We start from the raw sequence: 21,053 nt of genomic DNA, 5'->3' as shown, positions 1-21,053 counted from the left end.
AGATTATACAAGTATTTGAGTAAGAAAGATGGCACATGTGTTCTGAAGGGTGTGGTGACACAGTGCCAATACCCTGTTAATTCACCTAAGTACTTTAAAACAAAAAAAGTAACAGGCTAAAGGGTAGCTTCTCTCTGTTGTTTTCTTCTAAGCTGTGGGCGTGTCACTGATCATAAAGGAATTTGTGGATGATGACTGTTTGGGGCTATCAACAATCTTAGTTTCAATTTCAATCTTCAACAGTATTTAAGGGGGAAAATACCTCTATTTTCATCCGGGCAGTTACCAGTTGCCTGTGTATACTTCTGGAGATATTCTATGTACAAATAAGCATATGTATTTATAAATATTCTTTATGTTACAGGAATAGTAATATACTATCCATACTTTTCTACACTCTGGTTTGTAACTTTAAAATATGTTTTGGAAATCTTTTCATATCAGAATATAAAGAGCTTCTTTGTTCATTGAAGGATATACATACAATAATTTATCTGTATTGATGTTCATATTTACTTCTCACACGTGGAAAATATTTACAGGATAAATTCTTAGAAATAGAATGATTGTATCAGAGATTATTTCCATATTGTCTCCATGGGGTTGGATCAATTTATGTCAGCAGCATGTAAGAGTGCATGCTTTCCTTCACTCTCAATTAACACAGAGTATTTTTCATTCATTCATTCATTCATTCTTCATTCATCAAATATTTTTTGAGTGACTTTTGAGACAAATTTTGTTCCAGGCCCAGAGATTAAAGCCTCTTTCCTATTACATAGCTTACATTCTAATGAGGAAGGCCATAATAAACAAATAAATGCCAGTGAAGCTTTTTACTTTGCCTGAGAACTTTAGCTTCCTTGCTGCATAAGTATACAAAAGTATCTTTGTGTTAAAAAAAAGAAATCAAATTTCTCAACTTGGAGTTTTCATATATTTTTTGCCTTTCATAAAGTTTCTAAATTTTATGTTTTCTTTACTTCACACTGACTTTCTCCCTTTCTTCATCTTCCATTCATTCTTTGATGTGTTGTCTTCACCAATCCCTGGTGATTTTATAGATGCACAGGGTTTCAACTAATGTGTGAATTATAAATTAAATTTCCAGTCCAGGTCTGCCTTCTAGACAACTCCATATAGGCTGTCCCATATGTTAGCCTCAATGTGTTTGAAACTATCCATTACTTTCACCATGAGCCTATCCTTTTCCATGCCTCTCAAACTTCCTTTTCCTGTGTTCCATCATCATCCAACTGGTTGCCCATCACAGAACATAGCAGTCACTCTAGGCTCCTTCTTCTTCTTCAAGCTTCACCTCCTCCCAAACCAAATAAACTGTCAAATCTTGTCATATATTAAAAAGGGATTTATCTCTCCCCATCCTCCTGTTTCATTCCTTAGCTGGTGACTGATTGTCTCTCACCTAAACTACTTAATGATCTCTTATCATGACCTCTAATCTTTGCCTATCCTGCTGCCCATTCTCCAGTGGCTCTCTATGACCTCCCGGATTGTGGTATATATAAAGCTCTTACTTCCTGTCTGATTTTTCAGCCTCAACTATAATACCCATTCAAATTATTTCCCTACCATACTCTTCCTGATATTTCTTCTCTGAAAAAACCTTCTCTGCCGCCTACTCCCCCCAAACATCTGTTGACCCAATAAATTTAATCTTCAAATCTTAAACTCCAGTGTAAGGGCTTTTCTTCCCCTAAGTCCCAGGCAGTAATGCTGCAACCTCATGTGAATAATCATGGCTTCTTTTTTAATACACTTACTAAATGTATGTATCACATAGTACATTTCAGGTTATAAGTACTGGCTTCATTCTCGGGCTTTATGTGGTGGCAAAGGCATTTCAAGAGATCCAAGCTTAAATACTCACATGTGGCTAGTTAAAAAATAAAATTGAAAAAACAAAAAATCCCCTTTCTGGAAACTCCCTTGTCTTTGGATTCACTTGTCTTTGGAGACAGGCCCAGTACCAAACTGATCATTGTTAGTTACAGTCATTGCCAGGGAATTATGACTTTTATTATCAGTCAGGTTCCCAACAGGAAATAGCACATTCAAATTAGGATAATTCAAAAAGAATTTATTTACAAAGGGACTAATCACAAAGATGTAGTGTGGGTAGGGGAACCAAATGGGAACCTAGATGTCAGAATCCCACATGACCTGGACCCAGAGACAGGTCTCGATGACAACAATGCCACCTATGCCACCTCGGCATGCTGGACAGCTCTAGAGCAGCAGGGCAGCAATTGCTCCTGCCCCTGCTACCACCTCCATCTCCTCAGCAGCCAACGAAGGAAACCAGCTGCCATGCAGAAACAACACACAGGCCTATCACCCACCTCAGTGGCACCAATGGACATCTTTGCAGAACTCATAATCTCAAGAAGATTTCTTAACAGTAACAATGTTGTTCATCACGCAGAACCTCCCTCAACTACCGCTGAACTGTTAGCAATGATATTCAAAACTCTGCCTGAGATTTTTCCATATTCAATATCTCTATTATCAATTTTCAGTAAAATAAGAGGGCAGTTTTTCAATAGTTTTCTTGATTGACTTGGATTAATGAGATTATTTTAGAATGTATATTATTAGATTTACTGCTTATTATAATTTTTAATATTTTATTTACTGACTGGTAGAGAAACATTTCAATATTTTAAAATATTAAATATCCAACAAATATGGCTGTTAATATCACTACTATTATAGAAAAGAAAAGGTTTGCAAATTTTTTTAGTGACTACTATAATGCGCTTATCATCTTATTATAGTACAGTGATTCATATAACCTGGTAGTGAGATCTTTGAAAAAATGTTTTATGACATATTCATTTTTATGTCCAGAATGCCAACTACAATGCTGAAACTAAATAAATATTTGCTGAATAGGTGTATGTCTCTTTTCCCCAACTACTGATAAATAATATACTCCTTGATGGCATGAATTGCATCTTTTATGCATATGTATCACATGTAGAACCTAACACACACTGTGTTGCTTAATGTATATTTATTTTATTATTTATTTTTTGAGTAGATATTCTTTTATTTTGTCAAAGGTTACAATTTTCTGTGACTTTCTACATTCACAGAGTAGGTTAACACACATAGATTAAATTAATTCTGTTTTATTAAAATAATAAATATTTATTGATTGATGCTCAGAACTTAGGGGACCAATCAGGAGGTTCAACCATTGCATTCTCTGATATTTTGTTATTCCATTCAGGTGACAGTTCAGATTTGTCTATGTTAAATCACAATAGGTAATATATAAATCATATCATTGAACCATGTCATTTCTGAAATATCCAACCCACTCTCTAGAATTTTTTAATAATTTTCTCTAAAACACATTACTTTATTAGTTCCAAGTACATGTATTAAAATATTTTTAATCTAGAGATAATAATAGCTACTAAGATAGTAGTCGCCATAGTTTTAAAAAGGTAGAAGTAATTGAAGCTACTGAATGAGAACTTGTTTTTTTAAGTTATAAAAACCTAGCTTAAAAATCTTGAAGAAGAGAAAAATTATTTGGTAGTAGAATTTCAATATTCTCAGATGGAAAAACATGTTAAGCCAAAGTACATGAGTAGTTCTCCTTTCTTGTCATTCAGATATAGACAGATTTTTTATAATTATCTTGGGGCTGAATCTCAAGATATTACTGTCTTAATCTTACTTTGTGCTTCAATTTGTACCTTGGCAGTCTAGGATAATTTACTGTGTAAAAGAGTGACAAGCAAGATACTATATTCTACAGCATTAAGTAAATCCAACAAAATAAAATAAAAATAGATATCCATCTTATTTAAAATCATGGCTACTTTGTACTTTATATAAAGCCAGTGAATATTTAGGTTAAATATGTCTCAGTCACTGCCTGTCTTACCCAAGTTTAAAAGTTAAGGGTTTTTTTCATATTTTAGTTGATAGCCTTGGTTAACCAGCAGACTGGAAGACCAGATTGCACTTGAGCAGAGCTCCAAATCATGGCTATATAACATCTGCCTTGTGTTCCAGTGCTGAACATTCTATAATATCATTAGTTAAAGATGACAAATCAACTACACAATTTCAACTGACAGCAATTAAGCATTCACACTATGTTACTAGATTTCTGCTTCATTTACCAGCCCTACCAAGCCAATGGTGCCCAATAAATGTCAGTATTAATCATTTGTTTTATTTATGATATTCAGTTAATCAGCTGGTACTTACTAAACCTACCAGCTGTAAAGATGTACTTTATAAAGCTTAAGGGGCCAAAAGGGAGAACGTGGATTAAAGATGAAAGAAGAGGAGGAGAAATACTTCCAATTTAACATATTAACCAAAATAAAATAAAATAAAAGGGAAGCACATATATCACGATCAAGTGAAATGCCTTTTAGTTCCATTAGTTACATTTGCGTAAAGTATAAGTAACAGTCTAATGCCTTTCAAATGCTGGTTAAACAACAACAAAAAGTAAAAAAAGAAAAAAAGAGATTGTTATGCTTGAAATTGCTTAAACCTTCCCAGCTTAGCTTGTTCAGCTAGTTATTATGCATCAACAAAAATTGAAGTTGTTAAATCAAATATCATCACTAAAATTAGATCTCTTCTAACCTTATAACAATAGCTTTCATTGAGTTTAACACAACTTAAGTATGTGATTTTTTTTTCCAAATAATTTACCATGACATTTTTATTCACGTTTAGGTAAACTTAGATATTGTTGCCCCAAATTTTGAGATAGAATTTGTCCAATCCAATATTTTATTCTAGATTAAGAATAAAAAATTAGGGCTTCCCTGGTGGTGCAGTGGTTAAGAATCCACCTGTCAGTGCAGGGGACACAGGTTTGATCCCTGGTCCGGGAAGATCCTGCAGGCCGCGGAGCAGCTAAGCCCATGCACCACAACTACTGAGCCTGCACTCGAGAGCCCATGAGCCACAACTACTGAGCCCACGTGCCACAACTACTGAAGCCCACGTGCCTAGAGCCTGTGCTCCGCAACAAGAGAAGCCACCGCAGTGAGAAGCCCGTGCACCGCAACGAAGAGTAGCCCCTGCTCGCCACAACCAGAGAAAAACCTGTGTGCAGCAACGAAGACCCAACACAGCCAGAAACAATAAATCAATAAAATAAAATAATAAAATAAATAAAAATTTTAAAAAAGAATAAAAAATTAAATATCTAGATTAAGATATTTACTAGATTATTAATAATTAACTAACTTGAGAAAGGATTTTAAAAAAAATATTCTTCACATCTAGCATACGGCTAAACCTCAACTTTTCAGTAAGTTTCCTGTAAGGGTACAGAATTTCCAGATTCTTTATTTAGTTCCTGGTGATAACCACATACATAAGACATTATCATTTCCAGTGTCACTATGGAGTGAACTATTTGCCTTACTGAATGCTCAAGAAGAGGGAATGTTAGGCCAGAGGAGGGAAAGATCCTGAACATGTTCTTTCAAAATTTTCTTCTCCAGCCTGCTAACATATTATCCGTTTTCTATTTTAACTCAAATATTGGGCGAGTACCACATCATTCCTCATTCATGGTAACTGTACATTGTACAATTGCTAATTGTACATGGTAATTGCTAAGGGGAAAAGGTCAGGAAAGTCAGATTTTAAATCAATCCAGTTGCTGCCTAAAGTTAAAGAAGCAGACAGTGAAGCACCTCAGCCTAAAGCCCCAAAGTAGATAGTTCTCAAAGGCTTGCTGGGAAACTGTTGTAGTTCTCAAAAACATTTGAGAAAATTCCCAACGACTATTTCCAAGAGCACACAGAAGCTACTGTCAATGTCTGCACATTCATCTGGCTGCAGCCACCTTCAGAAAATCATCAGCTCCCCTCTTCTTCTGCCTCCCAAACCTCGTGGGAATTCCTCTTGTTATCAAACGCCAAAACCAGACTCTTTAGAGAAGGGCGTTCTGGGAAATACAGTTCCCTACTTCTTTACATTGCAGGGATTGGGAGCTCATAATGATGCCAGATTGACAACAAACAATCCAGCACAGTCCATTCTTGTCAACTCCACATCAATACACATGACATTGGCTTTGGGACCAGGTAGCAGACAGAGACTGAAAAAGAGTGAGTGAACAAACTTTGAGTGGAGGCTAGAAAGGAGGTGATGAAGCTATTTTAGAGACTAGAAAGAGGGCAACCCACTTTTTGTAGTAGCAAAACAATTTGTAAAAGTGAGGTCTCCAGTAATTGAAAGATAAAATGTGTTTGATGAACTTGAGGATCTGGCCAAGAGGATTTCCAGGCAGAATGTTTAAAGTGCCAATTGACAGTTTCTTAGCTGTGTATAATGTAGTGTTGAAAGAAAGAGTGGAATTAAAGTTTGCAAGCAAAATTTAGAAGAAATATTTAAGGGCCAGGACTTGCAGATAAAAAAACAAAGCTATTTCATATCACTGATCTATCCAGGTAGCAAAAGATTTTTAAAGTAAATATGACCTGAGGGTAAAGGACAGAGCAAGGGTATGGCTATAAAATCCTTTATTAAGGCTCTGAAAGATTTAAGGGAGTGCTTAGTAGCACCCCTCAGCTAGACAGAAAGGCTTCTAAGAATCTTAGTGTCCTGCCACAGCCCTCACATTCTGTACAAGGTAGAGAGAAGGATGTCTTGAAAAGTTACGCATTTGGCACGTTGGGGCACATAGTGAATTCCAGACAGATTCACAGGGAAACACAAAGTTTAGAAGAGGTTTATAGTAACTTGGATCAAAGGGGAAAGAGATAGAAATGAAAAGATTTTCTATAGGCAGAAAGCAAGCCGAGAAGTCTGCTTAACTGTAAACCCAGACTACTTCTCATAGAAAAGACAGGCCCTCTCTGAGAGCAGAGTCAAGAGCCCAGAGAAGGGATTCAAGATCCACAAAGTACAGTGAATTGGGGAACCTAGAGAGCCAAAGTAGGCTTAATGAAGGTGCATTTCTAACCCTCAGAGTAGAGCACTCTGACTTGTCTGATTGGATTTCAGATCAGTGGCCACTATGCGTTTCCTCATATTTTTGAAGGGGGATGTCTATTGCCATTATCCTGTCCCTGACTTACTATTACATATTGGGGATTGGGGGATAGATAACTTGTCTTTTTAGGTCACAGGTCTCTGAATCAAGAGGCACTGCAGCCTAAAGGAGACTCATGTGCTTCTTGACCTCAGGCAAAACATGAGATTATGGACTTCAAGACTGGTGCCATGACTGGATGAATTTGGGGTAGCCAGGAAAGAAGGTGAATGTATTTTGAGTATGAGAGAAACAGGAGTTATTGGATCCAGCAGACAAACTAAAGAAAAGGTAATCTTAATCTGCAGGCTGAGAGTGCGACTAGGCCAGACATCTGGGAATCACAGGCACATCACCTAAATTGAATATGGGCAGAGTTGAAGCAAGAAGTGGTGGGAAGGAGTGAGTATTCAGTGTCAGAAAGAAAGTTGAGTTGACAAGTCTGAGCAGAGTATATCAAGAACCAGAATTCAAGAGACTTAGAGATCAAATCCCAGCAGGCAGGGATAAAGAAATATAGAAGAGGAAATTTATACACATACATGGAAAATGTGAGCAATTTTTTGTTGACTTTAGAAGTGCTGTGAAGTTTTTGTAAGGATCCACAAGGCTCTCTGTAAGCAGGTCGTCACTGGTCTGAAGGAGTTAGAGCAATTCTTAACATTTCCATACCCTAGCCCTGGTATCACTTGTTAAGTTTGAAACTCTGCAATCCCAGGCTTTGAAAGTAACTGCAGTCTCTCCTTTTTTCATCCTCACACATTACCTGAGCCTACATTACACCTGCTCCTGAAACTCATTAAGACCCTGGTCTGTGTCTTCGTAGAATTGCCCTCCCTGGCCTGTTCTGGTCTTTTCTGAAACTAGCATTGATCCAGCACCGCCACTATCTTCTCTTGGCCTTTGACCCCACTTTGCATCCCATTCCTGATCCACTCCTGAGTCAATTTAATTAGCTTTTTCTCTGGGACATATAATCCATAATTTTGGATCCCTGATGGAGGGTAACAAAAACCTAGGCCAATTTTATTCCAATGACCTTATAAAGTTCTAATTTCAGCTACATTCTTAAGAGTGCTGTGTAATCTTTCTTATGCCTTCTCCCTAGAGAAGTGGCACCACTCTCTTCAAGCCGTATCACCCTACCTGTGCACGTTACTATGCCAAAACGTAGATCTTATCCTTTCACTTACCTTCTTAAACATTTTGAAATATTCTGATTGCATGTAAAATAAAATCTAGTTTCTTTATCATATCATGCCAGTCCCTTTTTTGTCTTCCTCAGTTAACTTTCATCCCTTACTTTATGCTAATATGCCTTTGCACTATCCACACTGAACTAATTCACATGTCTGAATGCATCCTGCATTTATATGCCTCTTAATTTGCTCATACTTCAACTTCAGCCTGGAGAGGTTTTCACTGTTTCACCATGGTACGATTAGTTCTCCCTCACCAGTATTCCTAGGACACTTTATACAAACCTCTATAATGCCCTTATTGCATTGTATTATTGTATTATAATTAAGTATTTAGCTGTTTCACTACTATGGCAGTTTCTTAAAGACAAGAACAATGTGTTGTTTTGCTGTTTTGTCTTGAATGGGGATAAGTTTGTTTGCTTGTTTGTTTTTTTGGTATCTTTTAGACCTAGCAGGTTAATTAGCCCATAAATAGCACTCAATGAATAGTTCTTAAAGGAATAAATGGGATAAAGAAATAGAATAAGAACAGAAGGGAAGACTCAGAGTTGGAAAGGCAGTAAAGAAATTTGAAAACACTGTGAACACATCCTTACACATTTTGCACATTTACACAATTTATACGTTTAGACCTGGTCCCTAACTTAAACATTCCCAGCAAGAAATAAGCAGCTGGGAGGGAGAATCAGGCCACGAGGACTCAGAAGGCAAGGTCTCCTCTATCACCTATCAATTGTGGATCTTAGGCTTCCTGAGCCTCAGTTTCTACATCTGCTAAATGGGGACACAAATGCCTACCCTTCCTACTTCACAAGAATGTGAAACCACACAAAACAAAGACCTTATTACTGTATGAGATGTAATCATAACTGAAGCAAACATTATGTATTCTTTCTGTATTGTTTTTTAAAAGGACTTTCACATCTGGTATATATTTTATTCTTTAACAGCTTTGGAAGGGTTTAATAAATATTATTTTTCCATTTAAAAAAAAGAAATAAGCAGTTCAATCTATTGGATATTTGCCTCCATTTGAATATACTTATTACTCTATAACAATCTTTATTTTACAGAAAAAGTACTTTATAGATCTCATGACTAGAACAGAGTTATAAGTAAAGTAATAAATACCTCATAGACAGTAAAATGGTGATTAAAGGAATGGGTTTGTTCCACCAACCATTGGTTATGTTTCATTGCAAAGGACTTCATTAAATCTCTATACCTCAGTTTTCTTACCTATGAAATGGGAGATAATAACTGTACCTACCTCATAGGTTAGCAGTGAGGATTAAATGGATTAACATATGCGAAGCACTTAGCATAGTTCCTTCAGAATTAAACACTCAGAAAAGATAAATATTATTATCATTCTAATTGGAGCAGCCAAGTTATGGGTTCTTACGAGGTCCTGATAGAATTGAATTTTGCTTTCTTTCCTCTCTACAGTATTATTATTAAAACTATTTGTGTATGACCCCCCCCCAGGTTATTTACAATATAAAGTAAATTAAGCTATGCCCCAATGAGCTTGTAGTTTAACCTGAATGAGAACAATACAGTTGGACATCAAGATCAGACATCTGAATATAAATCAACATTAGATTTTAAAAACTATGTGTAAGCAGAGAAGTAAAATGCACCACGTGGCTGAATCAATACATTGGCAAATATTCATGCTGAGTTAAGCCTGGGGAAGTTTTTCTCTCTTTGTTATTATCAAGAAGGCTACACATAAATGATAGGACTACAGGCTCTAATTACAGAATAATCCTGACTATTTCCCAGGAAATTCAAAATACAGAATATAGTTTGAGGAGAATGTGTGTGACATAGTCTATGTCTAGTAACCCAGAAGTGGTCCCTAGCACCATGAGGACTCACTGTGGGAACCTAAGATGTAAAGGAGTAAGAATGAATCTGATTAGAGGCCATGTCTGAATTAATGAAGGTAGATGGTTTATTGAAATTCTAATTAAGTGGCAGGGAAAATAAGACAAAAAAGAAAAAGGAACCCAATTGTGATTGGCTGCATTTGTTTTCCTATTTTCTTTGTTTTCTACAAAAACAATTTTCAGAAGATTAATTAACTTTCTAAAGTTAATAATGGAAAAATTTCTTGTAAAATGCAGTAGAATTTATATGACACATTTTGGTTTTTTCCCTTAGCATTAAGTACCATTTTATTGAGCCTAATTTAAATGCTACAGTGTGATACTTAGAGAAATCAGTTAATCAAATAATTCACCTTCTAGAAGGCGAGTCAACATGTCTAGAGCAGGGGGTCCAAGAGCTGCACAAAGTCAGGATTAAAAATAGTCAGGGAGTATAATTGCTTTACAATGTAGTTTCTGCTGTATAACAAAGTGAATCAGCTATATGTATACATACATCCCCATACACCCTCCCTCTTGCGTCTCCCTCCCAGCCCTCTAGGTGGTCACAAAGCACCGAGCTGGTCTACCTGTGCTATGCAGCTGCTTCCCACTAACTATCTGTTTTACATTTGATAGTGTATATATGTCCATGCCATTCTCTCACTTCGTCTCAGCTTACCCTTCCCGCTCCCCGTGTCCTCAAGTCCATTCTCTACATCTGCATCTTTATTCCTGTCCTGCCCCTAGGTTCATCAGAACCTTTTTTTTTTTTTTTAGATTCCATATATGTGTGTTAGCATACGGTATTTGTTTTTCTCTTTCTGACTTACTTCACTCTGTATGACAGACTCTAGGTCCACAGCAGGAACTAGCACAACATTGTAAAGCAATTATACTCCAGTAAAGATGTTAAAAAAAAAAAATGGCTCAAAGATATTCGGCTTAAGTGGAAAAAACCTAAAGGAAAATTTTACATAGATTAAAAGAGACCTTGTTTTGAAGGGGAAGAAAAGCCAGATGGCAGCAAAGACAGAATTCTCCCTGCCCTCTTCCTTTTAACTTACCCAGTACTGGCAGGCCTAAGTAACACAACACATTAGCAATTTTGATAAGAAGGGACTGTAGCAGGAAAAAGAAACAGAGTTCTTTATAGAAACTATTGAATATTTGCATTAAAAACTTGCTAGAATTATTCCACAAATGAATATTTCAGTAGCGGCTTATTAAAAGAGAGGTTTTAGGTTTAAACATACATGAAAAGCAAAAATTACAGTTTAAAATAGGTGATTCATCAGCCTTCTTCAGCTTCTCAGTTTCAGAGGAATATTTTAGAAGAGATTGCCTATAAGCAACATAATCCATTGATTTGCTGCTACACCAAAATGATTTTGCTGTTCTCTTTAACTTCATAATCTAAAAAAAAAGAGATAGGCTGTGGTCCTGAGTCTTCCTACAGTATGAAGAGGGGCTTATAAAATATGTCCCACCTCCTTTCATGCAGGATGCATCCTTCTGTTAAGGACCTTAACCCTCTATTTATTTTACCATGTTGCACCATGCAATGATTCTGCCCACTTTCACCATTTGACTGCTGGTAAAAAGTATATTTTACTCTTTTCCACAAAGTTTGAATCCTGTTTTATCTCTCATTATAATTAACACTTGTTTCTGCAAGATTAGCAAAATGATGACAATTGATGAAGTTCTGTAAAGGGCACATGGATGTGTACTGCATTATTCTACTTTGTGTTTGAAAATTCTCATAATAAAAAGTTGGAAAAAAAAATAGGGAGGCATCGGAAGAAAAGCTAAAGGAAGATCATTTATTTGAAAAGCTCCAAGAAATAAGAATGTGAGAAAGAGAGGTGCTGAGAAAGTTGTACAGCAGAAATGTCAGAGCTGCTCTCTGACATTTATGAGAGGAACTCATAAAGGCTATAGCGGTGAAAGGATTAGACAAAGAGCTGAGGAAGAACCGTATTGATTACCCGCCAGAAACCTGACTCCTTGGACAAACAGCATCAGCATCATGTGGGATCTTGTTAGAAATGCAGTTTTGAAGGCCCTGCCCCAGATTTACTGAATCTCAAACTCCAGAGACTGGGACCCAATAATCTGTGTTTTAACGAGCCCTCCTGGTGACTCTGAGGCAGAGTTCCAAAACCACTGGTTTAGAATCTCTAAGGAGATTGTAGCCTCCATTCTTTATCTGAAGTTGTCTTAGTTGCCCTTTACAAATGGGTAAGTGTTGATATAAATAACTTAGATATACAACTCCTTTTCAGTTACATACGGGACTATTTGTTTTATGGGTCTCATGTATTCAGATTTCTTCTGCCACTCTGTTTGCTTAGGAGCAGGCCATCAGCACCTGCCTTCAATGAATATGAGAAAATAAAAATTAAATTTAGTACTGGTAACAAACACAAGTAGGATATTAAATATGCTGCACTCCAAGTTTTTATAATATATATATACATAATCTTATATGTATCCACACACACTTCATAAGAAGCACTTGATATAAAAAATATCAAGTATTTAAAATTATTGTTCTATCAGTTCCAATTAGTAAAACATAACCACTTTAAAGTAAAAATAATTCAAGGAATATAGAGGTACAATAATAGTTATAACTATAACTGAGAATAAAGTTTCAGGTTTCCATCTTTTCCTCTGTCTCTTCCAAAGATGTAGGTAGCTACTAAAGAATTATTAAAGAAAGGGAAAAGTGCTGATTTGGAAAATTAAAACTATTTATAAAAACGATTAATCTTATTTAATTACACTCTAATTGCTCATATTTGACTTGCAATTAAGTAATAGCATGGACTGAAGTAAAAATTATAAGCCACGTTTGGAGGGTTCCCTCTCAAAAGTAAGGTTACATGGTCATTACGATGGAGTCTTGTAAAGGATAATTTCCATTTCAGGGTGTGTGATGTTATGAGCTGTTCTTACTGGCAAGGTTCACCTCATTCAGTGGTTTATTTCAGTCATATATGTCATTATAATTATGGGCAGTGTTGTATGGTTATTCAGTTCCAACTAGTTTTACTTCGTCTTTTTAAACCAAACTAACTAATTATATCCACAAAGACTACTAAACACTCTGACATTTTCCTAATTTCATAAAATGATCATGGAATGCAAGAAATACACTAAAAATATTTTAATTTTGTTTATTTTTCTTTTTATAACCTTTCTATCCTGACATAAAATACGTTGAAAGTTCCTTTAGTCTCCACAAGCCCAATGAAAATGTTCCCAGTGTAACTTTAAGTACAAAATTGTTTATGATTTTGAATACTGCCTTTAAAATGATATTTTCTTATATTACATTATATAATGCACAAATATATACTAATGGCATGTGCTTTTAAACTTTTTCTGCTGTAGACAAAGAGAAAAACATAGCTAATATTAATATAGGTTTTAAACACTTTTATAATAGTAGAGATTTTAGTGATAGGTTATTTTATGCATAAAAATTATTTTATTTGAGCCCTATTTTAAGAAAATGTTTTTAAAGTTATTGTTTTTTACTGTTCTTATTGTATTTCTTAAATGAAGAAAAAGAAAATCTGCTATCTGAACTCCATGTTTTTAATCCATAGACTATTCTGGAAGAAGATACATGTATACTTAAAAAAAAATTATTCTGAAAGGAAGAGAAAAATCTTTGAAGCCTTCTCTGAACTGTGTTTCCTCTCCTTTGTTACAGGTGTCCATTTTTTCAGCTATACTAATCTTTTAAATCAAACAAAAAATGGATTTCTTAAACTCATCTGATCAAAACTTGACATCGGAAGAACTGTTCGACAGAATGCCATCCAAAATTCTGGTGTCCTTCATTCTCTCTGGGCTGGCACTGATGACGACGACCATTAACTCACTTGTGATCGCTGCAATTATTGTGACCCGAAAACTACACCACCCAGCCAACTACTTAATTTGCTCCCTTGCAGTCACAGATTTTCTTGTAGCTGTCCTGGTGATGCCTTTCAGCATTGTGTATATTGTGAGAGAGAGCTGGATTATGGGGCAAGTGGTCTGTGACATCTGGCTGAGCGTTGACATCACGTGCTGCACTTGCTCCATCTTGCATCTCTCTGCTATAGCTTTGGATCGGTACCGGGCAATCACAGATGCTGTTGAGTATGCCAGGAAAAGGACTCCCAAGCATGCTGGCATTATGATTACCATAGTTTGGATTATATCTATTTTTATCTCTATGCCTCCTCTATTCTGGAGGCACCAAGGAACTAGCCGAGAGGATGAGTGCATCATCAAACACGACAACATTGTTTCCACTATTTACTCAACATTTGGAGCTTTCTACATCCCATTAACATTGATTTTGATCCTCTACTACAAAATATATAAAGCAGCAAAGACGTTATACCACAAGAGACAAGCAAGTAGGATTGCCAAGGAAGAACTGAATGGTCACCTTTTGGGGAGTGGTGAGAAAAGCATTAGACTGGTCTCCACACCGTACATGCTAGAAAAGTCTTTATCTGATCCATCAACGGACTTTGATAAAATTCATAGCACAGTGAAAAGCCCCAGGTCTGAATTCAAGCATGAGAGATCTTGGAGAAGGCAAAAGATCTCAGGCACAAGAGAACGCAAAGCAGCCACTACCCTGGGATTAATCTTGGGTGCATTTGTAATATGTTGGCTTCCATTTTTTGTAAAAGAATTGGTTGTTAATGTCTGTGAAAAGTGTAAAATTTCTGAAGAAATGTCAAATTTTTTGACATGGCTTGGATATCTCAATTCCCTTATAAACCCACTGATTTATACAATCTTTAATGAAGACTTCAAGAAAGCATTCCAAAAACTTGTGCGATGTCGATGTTAGCTTAAAGAAGTTTATTATGAAAAGATTGGGGTTCTTTTGAGGTGAAGTAACTAAATGAATAATAAAGAATAAAACATTTAAGGACATAAATAAAACATTACAAGGACATAAATTAAAGCTGCTAGAATGATATTAATATATATTTTAATAGCAACATACATATAAAATGTGTTGATTTAAAGGCTTTTTTTTGGCCATTATTCTAGAGTATGTGAAATTAGAAAATAATTTATTGTTTATAAACAATATTTTGCCTATGCAATGTCCCTAAAAACTAACTGGAAATATATATATATATTATTATTAACAGTGATTTTTCAGGTTTATATCTTATAACAACTACAGAAGAATTTTCAATTAACAACATACCTCCATCCATAATTTCTACATAATCTTATTGTTTTATTATATGATTCTATTATTTTATAGACAAGATAAAATTCACCACAAAGCACACATTTCTCCTACCTAACCACTCTTGTCCCCTCTCCAGCTTACCCTAGGCAAAACAAGAGGGGGAAGGAGCTAAAAAAAAAAGACTCTTATTTAGTGTGACCAGAGGAAACATAAAAGTCAGAGGTTGATACTGTCTTTGTATTTAGACAGTAAGGAGTAATCATAAAATGAGCTAGGTACTGCAAAGTAATTCTGGATACTGAACTTGTGCATATTTACCATATTCTTTTTGTTTAATATGAATTCCTAGAAGAATATTTTCTTAATCATATATTATCAACATTTGAAATCAAAGCCTTACCCTAGTAGAAATAACTCAGGGAGGGTCTGGGGGTGGTGTTCTAATTTTGCCATGTTTAGGAATCAAATTTAAGGCACTAAGTACCCTACATTACTTGCCATAGATATTATATGCCTGACTTTTTAAAAAATATAAGATATATTTCATTTCTGTTAATGTTAATAAGCTTAGTTGCTAACTAAAAAGTCTGTGATACTTTGTACTTCAGCAGCTATTTCCCTTTTATTAGAGAGAATGTGGTAGGAATTCTTAGACTTTTCACTGACTTCAAAAAAATCTCTAGTTTTCCAACTGATAGAAATGAATAAGCAAAGATGAATATTATACTAATTATATATATTATATATGTATATGTCTCCCAATTAGTCACTCCACAAGTTCAGTGAGCCAAAGTAATTTCATAAGTTTATCTACCATATTTATATAGGGATTTGAAAACAAAAGAACCATGCTTCTGAGAAGATTTCATTTCATTTGAACCAGCAAGGTCATATACCACCTTTTAATCCTACCATCAACCAAAATCATTTGAAAAAACAATACATTCCCTTTTATTCTAAGCTGTACCTTCATGTGTATTCTAAATATTCTTTCCCAGGGGGGTGCTTAAGAGTACATTACATCAATTTTTTTAGGTATCAATGACACATTACTCTCAATCTAACAAATATTTACAGAACTTTAATTTTATATAAGGCATTGAGATGTACTCTCAATGTATAGAAGATGTATAGAAGATACGGGAAATAATAAAATACTGTTTCTTCCTTTAACATGTTTACAATCTAAAAGGTGAAACAAACAACAAAAATATGAACACTATAATAGAAAAGAAAAAACAAAGATCAGCATGGAGGTTGTTTACATTTTTCTGATGATTCAAAGGAAAATCTGATCACATGTAGTTGAGAAAAATCAGGAAATTTTTGTAAAGAATGTATCTAAAATGGATATTTAATGAACAGCATTTGAGCAAGAGATTTGGGAGAGCATACTTCAGGTGGTGGCAACATAAAGATTTCAGACTGCATCCTGCAAGCATCTGATGGGACATGATCATAAAATAGCAATGAGTTTGGCAGCTATTTAGAATGACAGAAGAGCTTAAAAGAGAAACTAGCCATTATTGTGGCTGACTCAATGTCAGAAAAAGAAGTCTATAGTCAATTTGGTTGCTGTCTGTCAATGAGGGGGTCACTGATGCTTTTTAGCAGAAATATTACAAGTTTAGGGCAATTCTAGAAAAAAAATCTGAGTGGATTTGAGCAGAGAGAGTAATGGACATAATAACTTCTTGTTAGAAAGCAATTATTAATCTGGGCAAGAGGTGATAAAGTCCTGAACTTGATTCTGGCAATGGGAATGTAAAGGAAGAAATAGATGAGAAGTATTGTGGAGGTAGAATCTGCAGGTTATAGCAAATATGTTAATACGCAGGCAGACAGACAGAAAGACATGAGTCACTAAGATAACTAGTTCTCAACTGAAATGAGGAACTCAAGAGAAGGGACCTATTGGTGCAATGATGACTTCTCTTTTGGGTACGCTAAGCACATAAAGACATATCAGAGCTCACAGGCACTTCCTGAGCAGTCTGGTCCAAGCAAAACCAACAAGTAGATGAGATGTATCTAAGGCTCCTGCCACTTCTTTTGTCCTCTTCTCTTTATTTCCCAGGGCCCGTGTGCTGTGTTGACAGTCCAAAGCGTGTTTGAGACCCTATCATTCTCTGCTTATTTCTCTTTCTCCTTCTCACCAAAATTTGATTCTGTGATTTATTTACCCAAAGGCCTTGCTAAAGTTAAAATAATCTGTTAAATTAATTTTTTACACTCACCTCAGGAATGTATATATTTATATTGGAGAACTCTAAGAGACACAGCCCATCAACCCAAAGGAAGAATTCTCAAGCAAGGTGAGGCTCACCCAAACGTACACACTACCCTCTACTCTGAGTTGGACTGAAGCTCAAATCTAGGAAAATAATACTCTAAGTGACAGGCAAGTCAGATTCTCCTTCAGAGCTCTCTGGAGAATCAAGTTTATTATTTCTTTGTGTTTAAAGCATTTTTTTAATCCAAGGGGGGTCGCAACACATTACTGTAATTATCACTTCGTCTATGTGTTTTCCCCACATGCTGAAGATACAGATCATGCCATTCCTCATGAACTGATATGAGTGATTTCTCTTTAATAGCTTTAAAGGGTAGGAATGTAGGGGCTAATAATCTGTAATTTGGACTGTTAAAAAAATTTATGAAGAACAGATTGCATATAACATGATATGCTTCTCTGAATACCTAAGATTTATTCTCTCAATGAAATTTTTCCAAGTTACTAAAAGCTGAAGATTTCTACTGAAGAAAATAAATTTTCACATCCATAACAAATGTAACAATATAATAATGCATATATTTAACTGATAAGGTAGAAGAAAATATATAAATATCATAGAAAGTGGTTAAATATTAGATAATGAAGGTTAACTTCCTGCTACAATTTTAAATAGACCAGCACCAGAAAAGTTAAGTGGAGGGTTTGTTTTTGCTCTGCTTCTTCTAAGTATTTTCAAATGAAGGATGTGTAAATGACAAGGTCAAAACACCAAAGAAAAGATAGGATGTCAAACTACTGAATACTAAATTCAGTCCAATACATCTATCATTTGGCATAGCTATGTACAAATCATGTTTGAAAATTCACTTCTGTTTATGAAATATGGTCTTTTTTATAGGGTTGGGTGGGGAATATGGATTCTCCACCCTAATTTTTTGTTTGTTTTGTTTCATTTCACAATAGACCCCCAGGGTCAAATCCATAGCATAAACAGTTTATCCAGGTAATGGCAGTTGATGGGTCAGCCCTTAAGTAGGATGAATTTCCATTTGAATCTCCAAAACCAATCTTCCTTTCATTTTTCTGGTGAACTTGATTCACCCCCGCTCCCACCTCAACCCCCTCCCTGTGCTCCAGGTTACACAAGTTCCCCGCTTCCAAGTGAAGAAAAGCTTCTTTGGGACTCACTTCCAAATTATTCTAACAGCTCCGAATTTTAAAATTCCTTAGCAAAGCATAATCCCCATATTCTCAGGCTCAAACTTAAGCTTGCCCCTCTTTATCAAGAGCTTTGTGTCAAAAAGAAATAGAGAAAAATTGGAAGCCAGTTAACAGGACATGTGCTGACTTGCTCCACCAAATATCATGAAAAGTGAGAGTGGTTATTTGCTTCCTGCTGACATGCTTTTCTCTACCTCAAGGAGTGAAGAGCTTCCTCATGAATTTACACAAGATTTTTTTTGACTTGCAGTCAGAAAATCAGGTTTACTGTATTGCAGGAAAGGAAACTTGAAGGATTTTTCCTTAATATATTCTAAAGTCCTTCAAAAATAATCCTGCACAATTCAAAATGTGTCCACATTAAATTGTTTCAGAAAATGTGTCTCTGGGCTTCCCTCGTGGCGCAGTGGTTAAGAATCCACCTGCCAGTGTAGGGGACACGGGTTCAAGCCCTGGTCCGGGAAGATCCCTCATGCCACGGAGCAACTAAGCCCATGCGCCACAACTACTGAGCCTGTGCTCTAGAGCCCACGAGCCACAACTACTGAAGACCACGTGCCTAGAGCCCGTGCTCCGCAACAAGAGAAGCCACCGCAATGAGAAGTCCGCACACCACGAAGAAGAGTAGCCCCCGCTCGCTGCAACTAGAGAAAGCCCACGTGCAGCAACGAAGACCCAATGCAGCCAAAAATAAATAAATTAAATAAATTTAAAAAAAGAAAGAAAGAAAATGTGTCTCTAATACCCTCCTAAAAACTCAAATGATTATATTCAGACCTTTATTTTGCCAGAAAATATTTCCAAAGGCAAGTTAATATTTCTGTCATGAACAAAGTAATATTTTTGTATGGCATTGTGATCATTTTTCATGGCCTTGTGAATTCATATGCTGCCCCCTATTATTTAAATGAGGCACTTGTTGAGAAAAATACTTTCCAACATTATAATAAATGTATGGTTATTGATAAAGAATATCTTCTCTGTACAAAGCATGATAGTACTTGAAATCTACCTGAGAAAGATAAAAATTTTTCAAAGAATTTGCATTCCCTGATTAGGCCAGAAATGATAAAAATTCTGAGGAAAAAAATGTATAATATTATTTTGATCAACAACAAATCCTGTCAAACTAGCCTTTCAGTGAAGTTTGTGTCACAGCTCTAATTTCTACCATGGAGAGTTTCCACCTCTGCAAGGACAGTAAAATGACCTTATTGGTTTATGTAGATACGCAGCAAAGCTTGCTATGTCTTTCTTCCTATGCTCTCCAATAAACTTTTCACTATATCCTGTTAATGTTCCTAAATTATATGTAATTAACATTCATTCCTAAAAATTATACTTATTATATCATTATATTTTATTTCATATATTGCATCATTAATTATTATATAATTATAATTGCATTATATTGCTGGGTCTTGCTGCCTTGGGGTTTCCCCCATCCCAACTCTATTAATAAAATAAAATTTTATTCACCCACATCCCCCCATACACACACAAACATTGACAATTTCCTCTTCATGTTAGGTGGCTTGGCTAGGATTTGAGTGGATCTGTGACCCTAGTAGCGTGTGTGTGTATGTGTGTGTGTGATCTTGCAGATGTTAGGAAGGACTGAACTGGAAAAAAGAAATGATCTTCTTAGCATAGCACACTGTTGAACTTGAAGATGAAAAAGAAAGAGGAAGAGGAGAGGGGGTTTTCAGCAGGAAGGAAGAGGAGTCATTCAAATTTGAGCTTTTTAAAATCAGTGTGCCGAAGAATCACCTGAGATGCTAGTTACAAAGGCAGATCCCAAAGACTAAGTCTGTGAGTCCCGAATGGAATCCCAGAATCTGAGTCTTTAGCAGGATTTTCCAGCTGTTCTAATGAAGCTGGAGCTTGGAGCCTTTCTAGAGACCATTGCTTGAAAGCTCCCAGCTAGCTAGATAAGAATTTTAGAGGACATAGTTATAGTAACTGAAAATGAAATTTCACCACCATTTCATTAGTTGAGTTCCAGTCAGAATTGCTACTATGTGAAAAGTGTCTAATACAAAACTGAACAGAAGTAAAAATCACATCAACATTGCTCAGTGAATTATAAAGCCCTCAGAAAAAATATTAAAGTCAACTCTTAATCAGTATATTATTTAAATTTTGCTAGGACAAAGAATGAAAGCTTTTCATCACATATGAAGCAACAATTTAAAGGAGTAAAGAAACCTCTAGATTTGAAATCAGAAAAGGCTAAAAGAGC

At 35.7% G+C, this 21,053-nt stretch overlaps 1 protein-coding gene and 1 long non-coding RNA gene across 2 annotated transcripts in view; one reads left to right on the top strand and one right to left on the bottom strand.

Moving 5' to 3' along the window:
• The window catches only part of LOC309660211, a 385,318-nt gene that overhangs the window by 4,357 nt on the left and 359,908 nt on the right, over positions 1-21,053 (bottom strand). The gene's annotated exons all lie outside the window — the stretch shown is intronic.
• HTR1F (5-hydroxytryptamine receptor 1F) lies at positions 5,749-19,282 on the top strand. Its single transcript, XM_082459426.1, has one exon. The coding sequence runs from the start codon at positions 13,900-13,902 to the stop codon at positions 14,995-14,997; it is 1,098 nt and encodes a 365-aa protein (XP_082315552.1). The 5' UTR covers positions 5,749-13,899; the 3' UTR covers positions 14,998-19,282.

The sequence above is a fragment of the Balaenoptera physalus genome, assembly GCF_965194825.1.
Source record: "Balaenoptera physalus genome assembly, chromosome: 4".
In the NCBI taxonomy this organism is placed as follows: domain Eukaryota; kingdom Metazoa; phylum Chordata; class Mammalia; order Artiodactyla; family Balaenopteridae; genus Balaenoptera; species Balaenoptera physalus.
Note: the sequence above shows the minus strand (reverse complement) of the source record. Positions and strands in the feature narration are given on the sequence as shown.

Bases quoted from the DNA above. Each gene is read 5' to 3' on its own strand.
- HTR1F (XM_082459426.1), top strand. From the start codon at position 13,900: ATGGATTTCTTAAACTCATCTGATCAAAACTTGACATCGGAAGAACTG.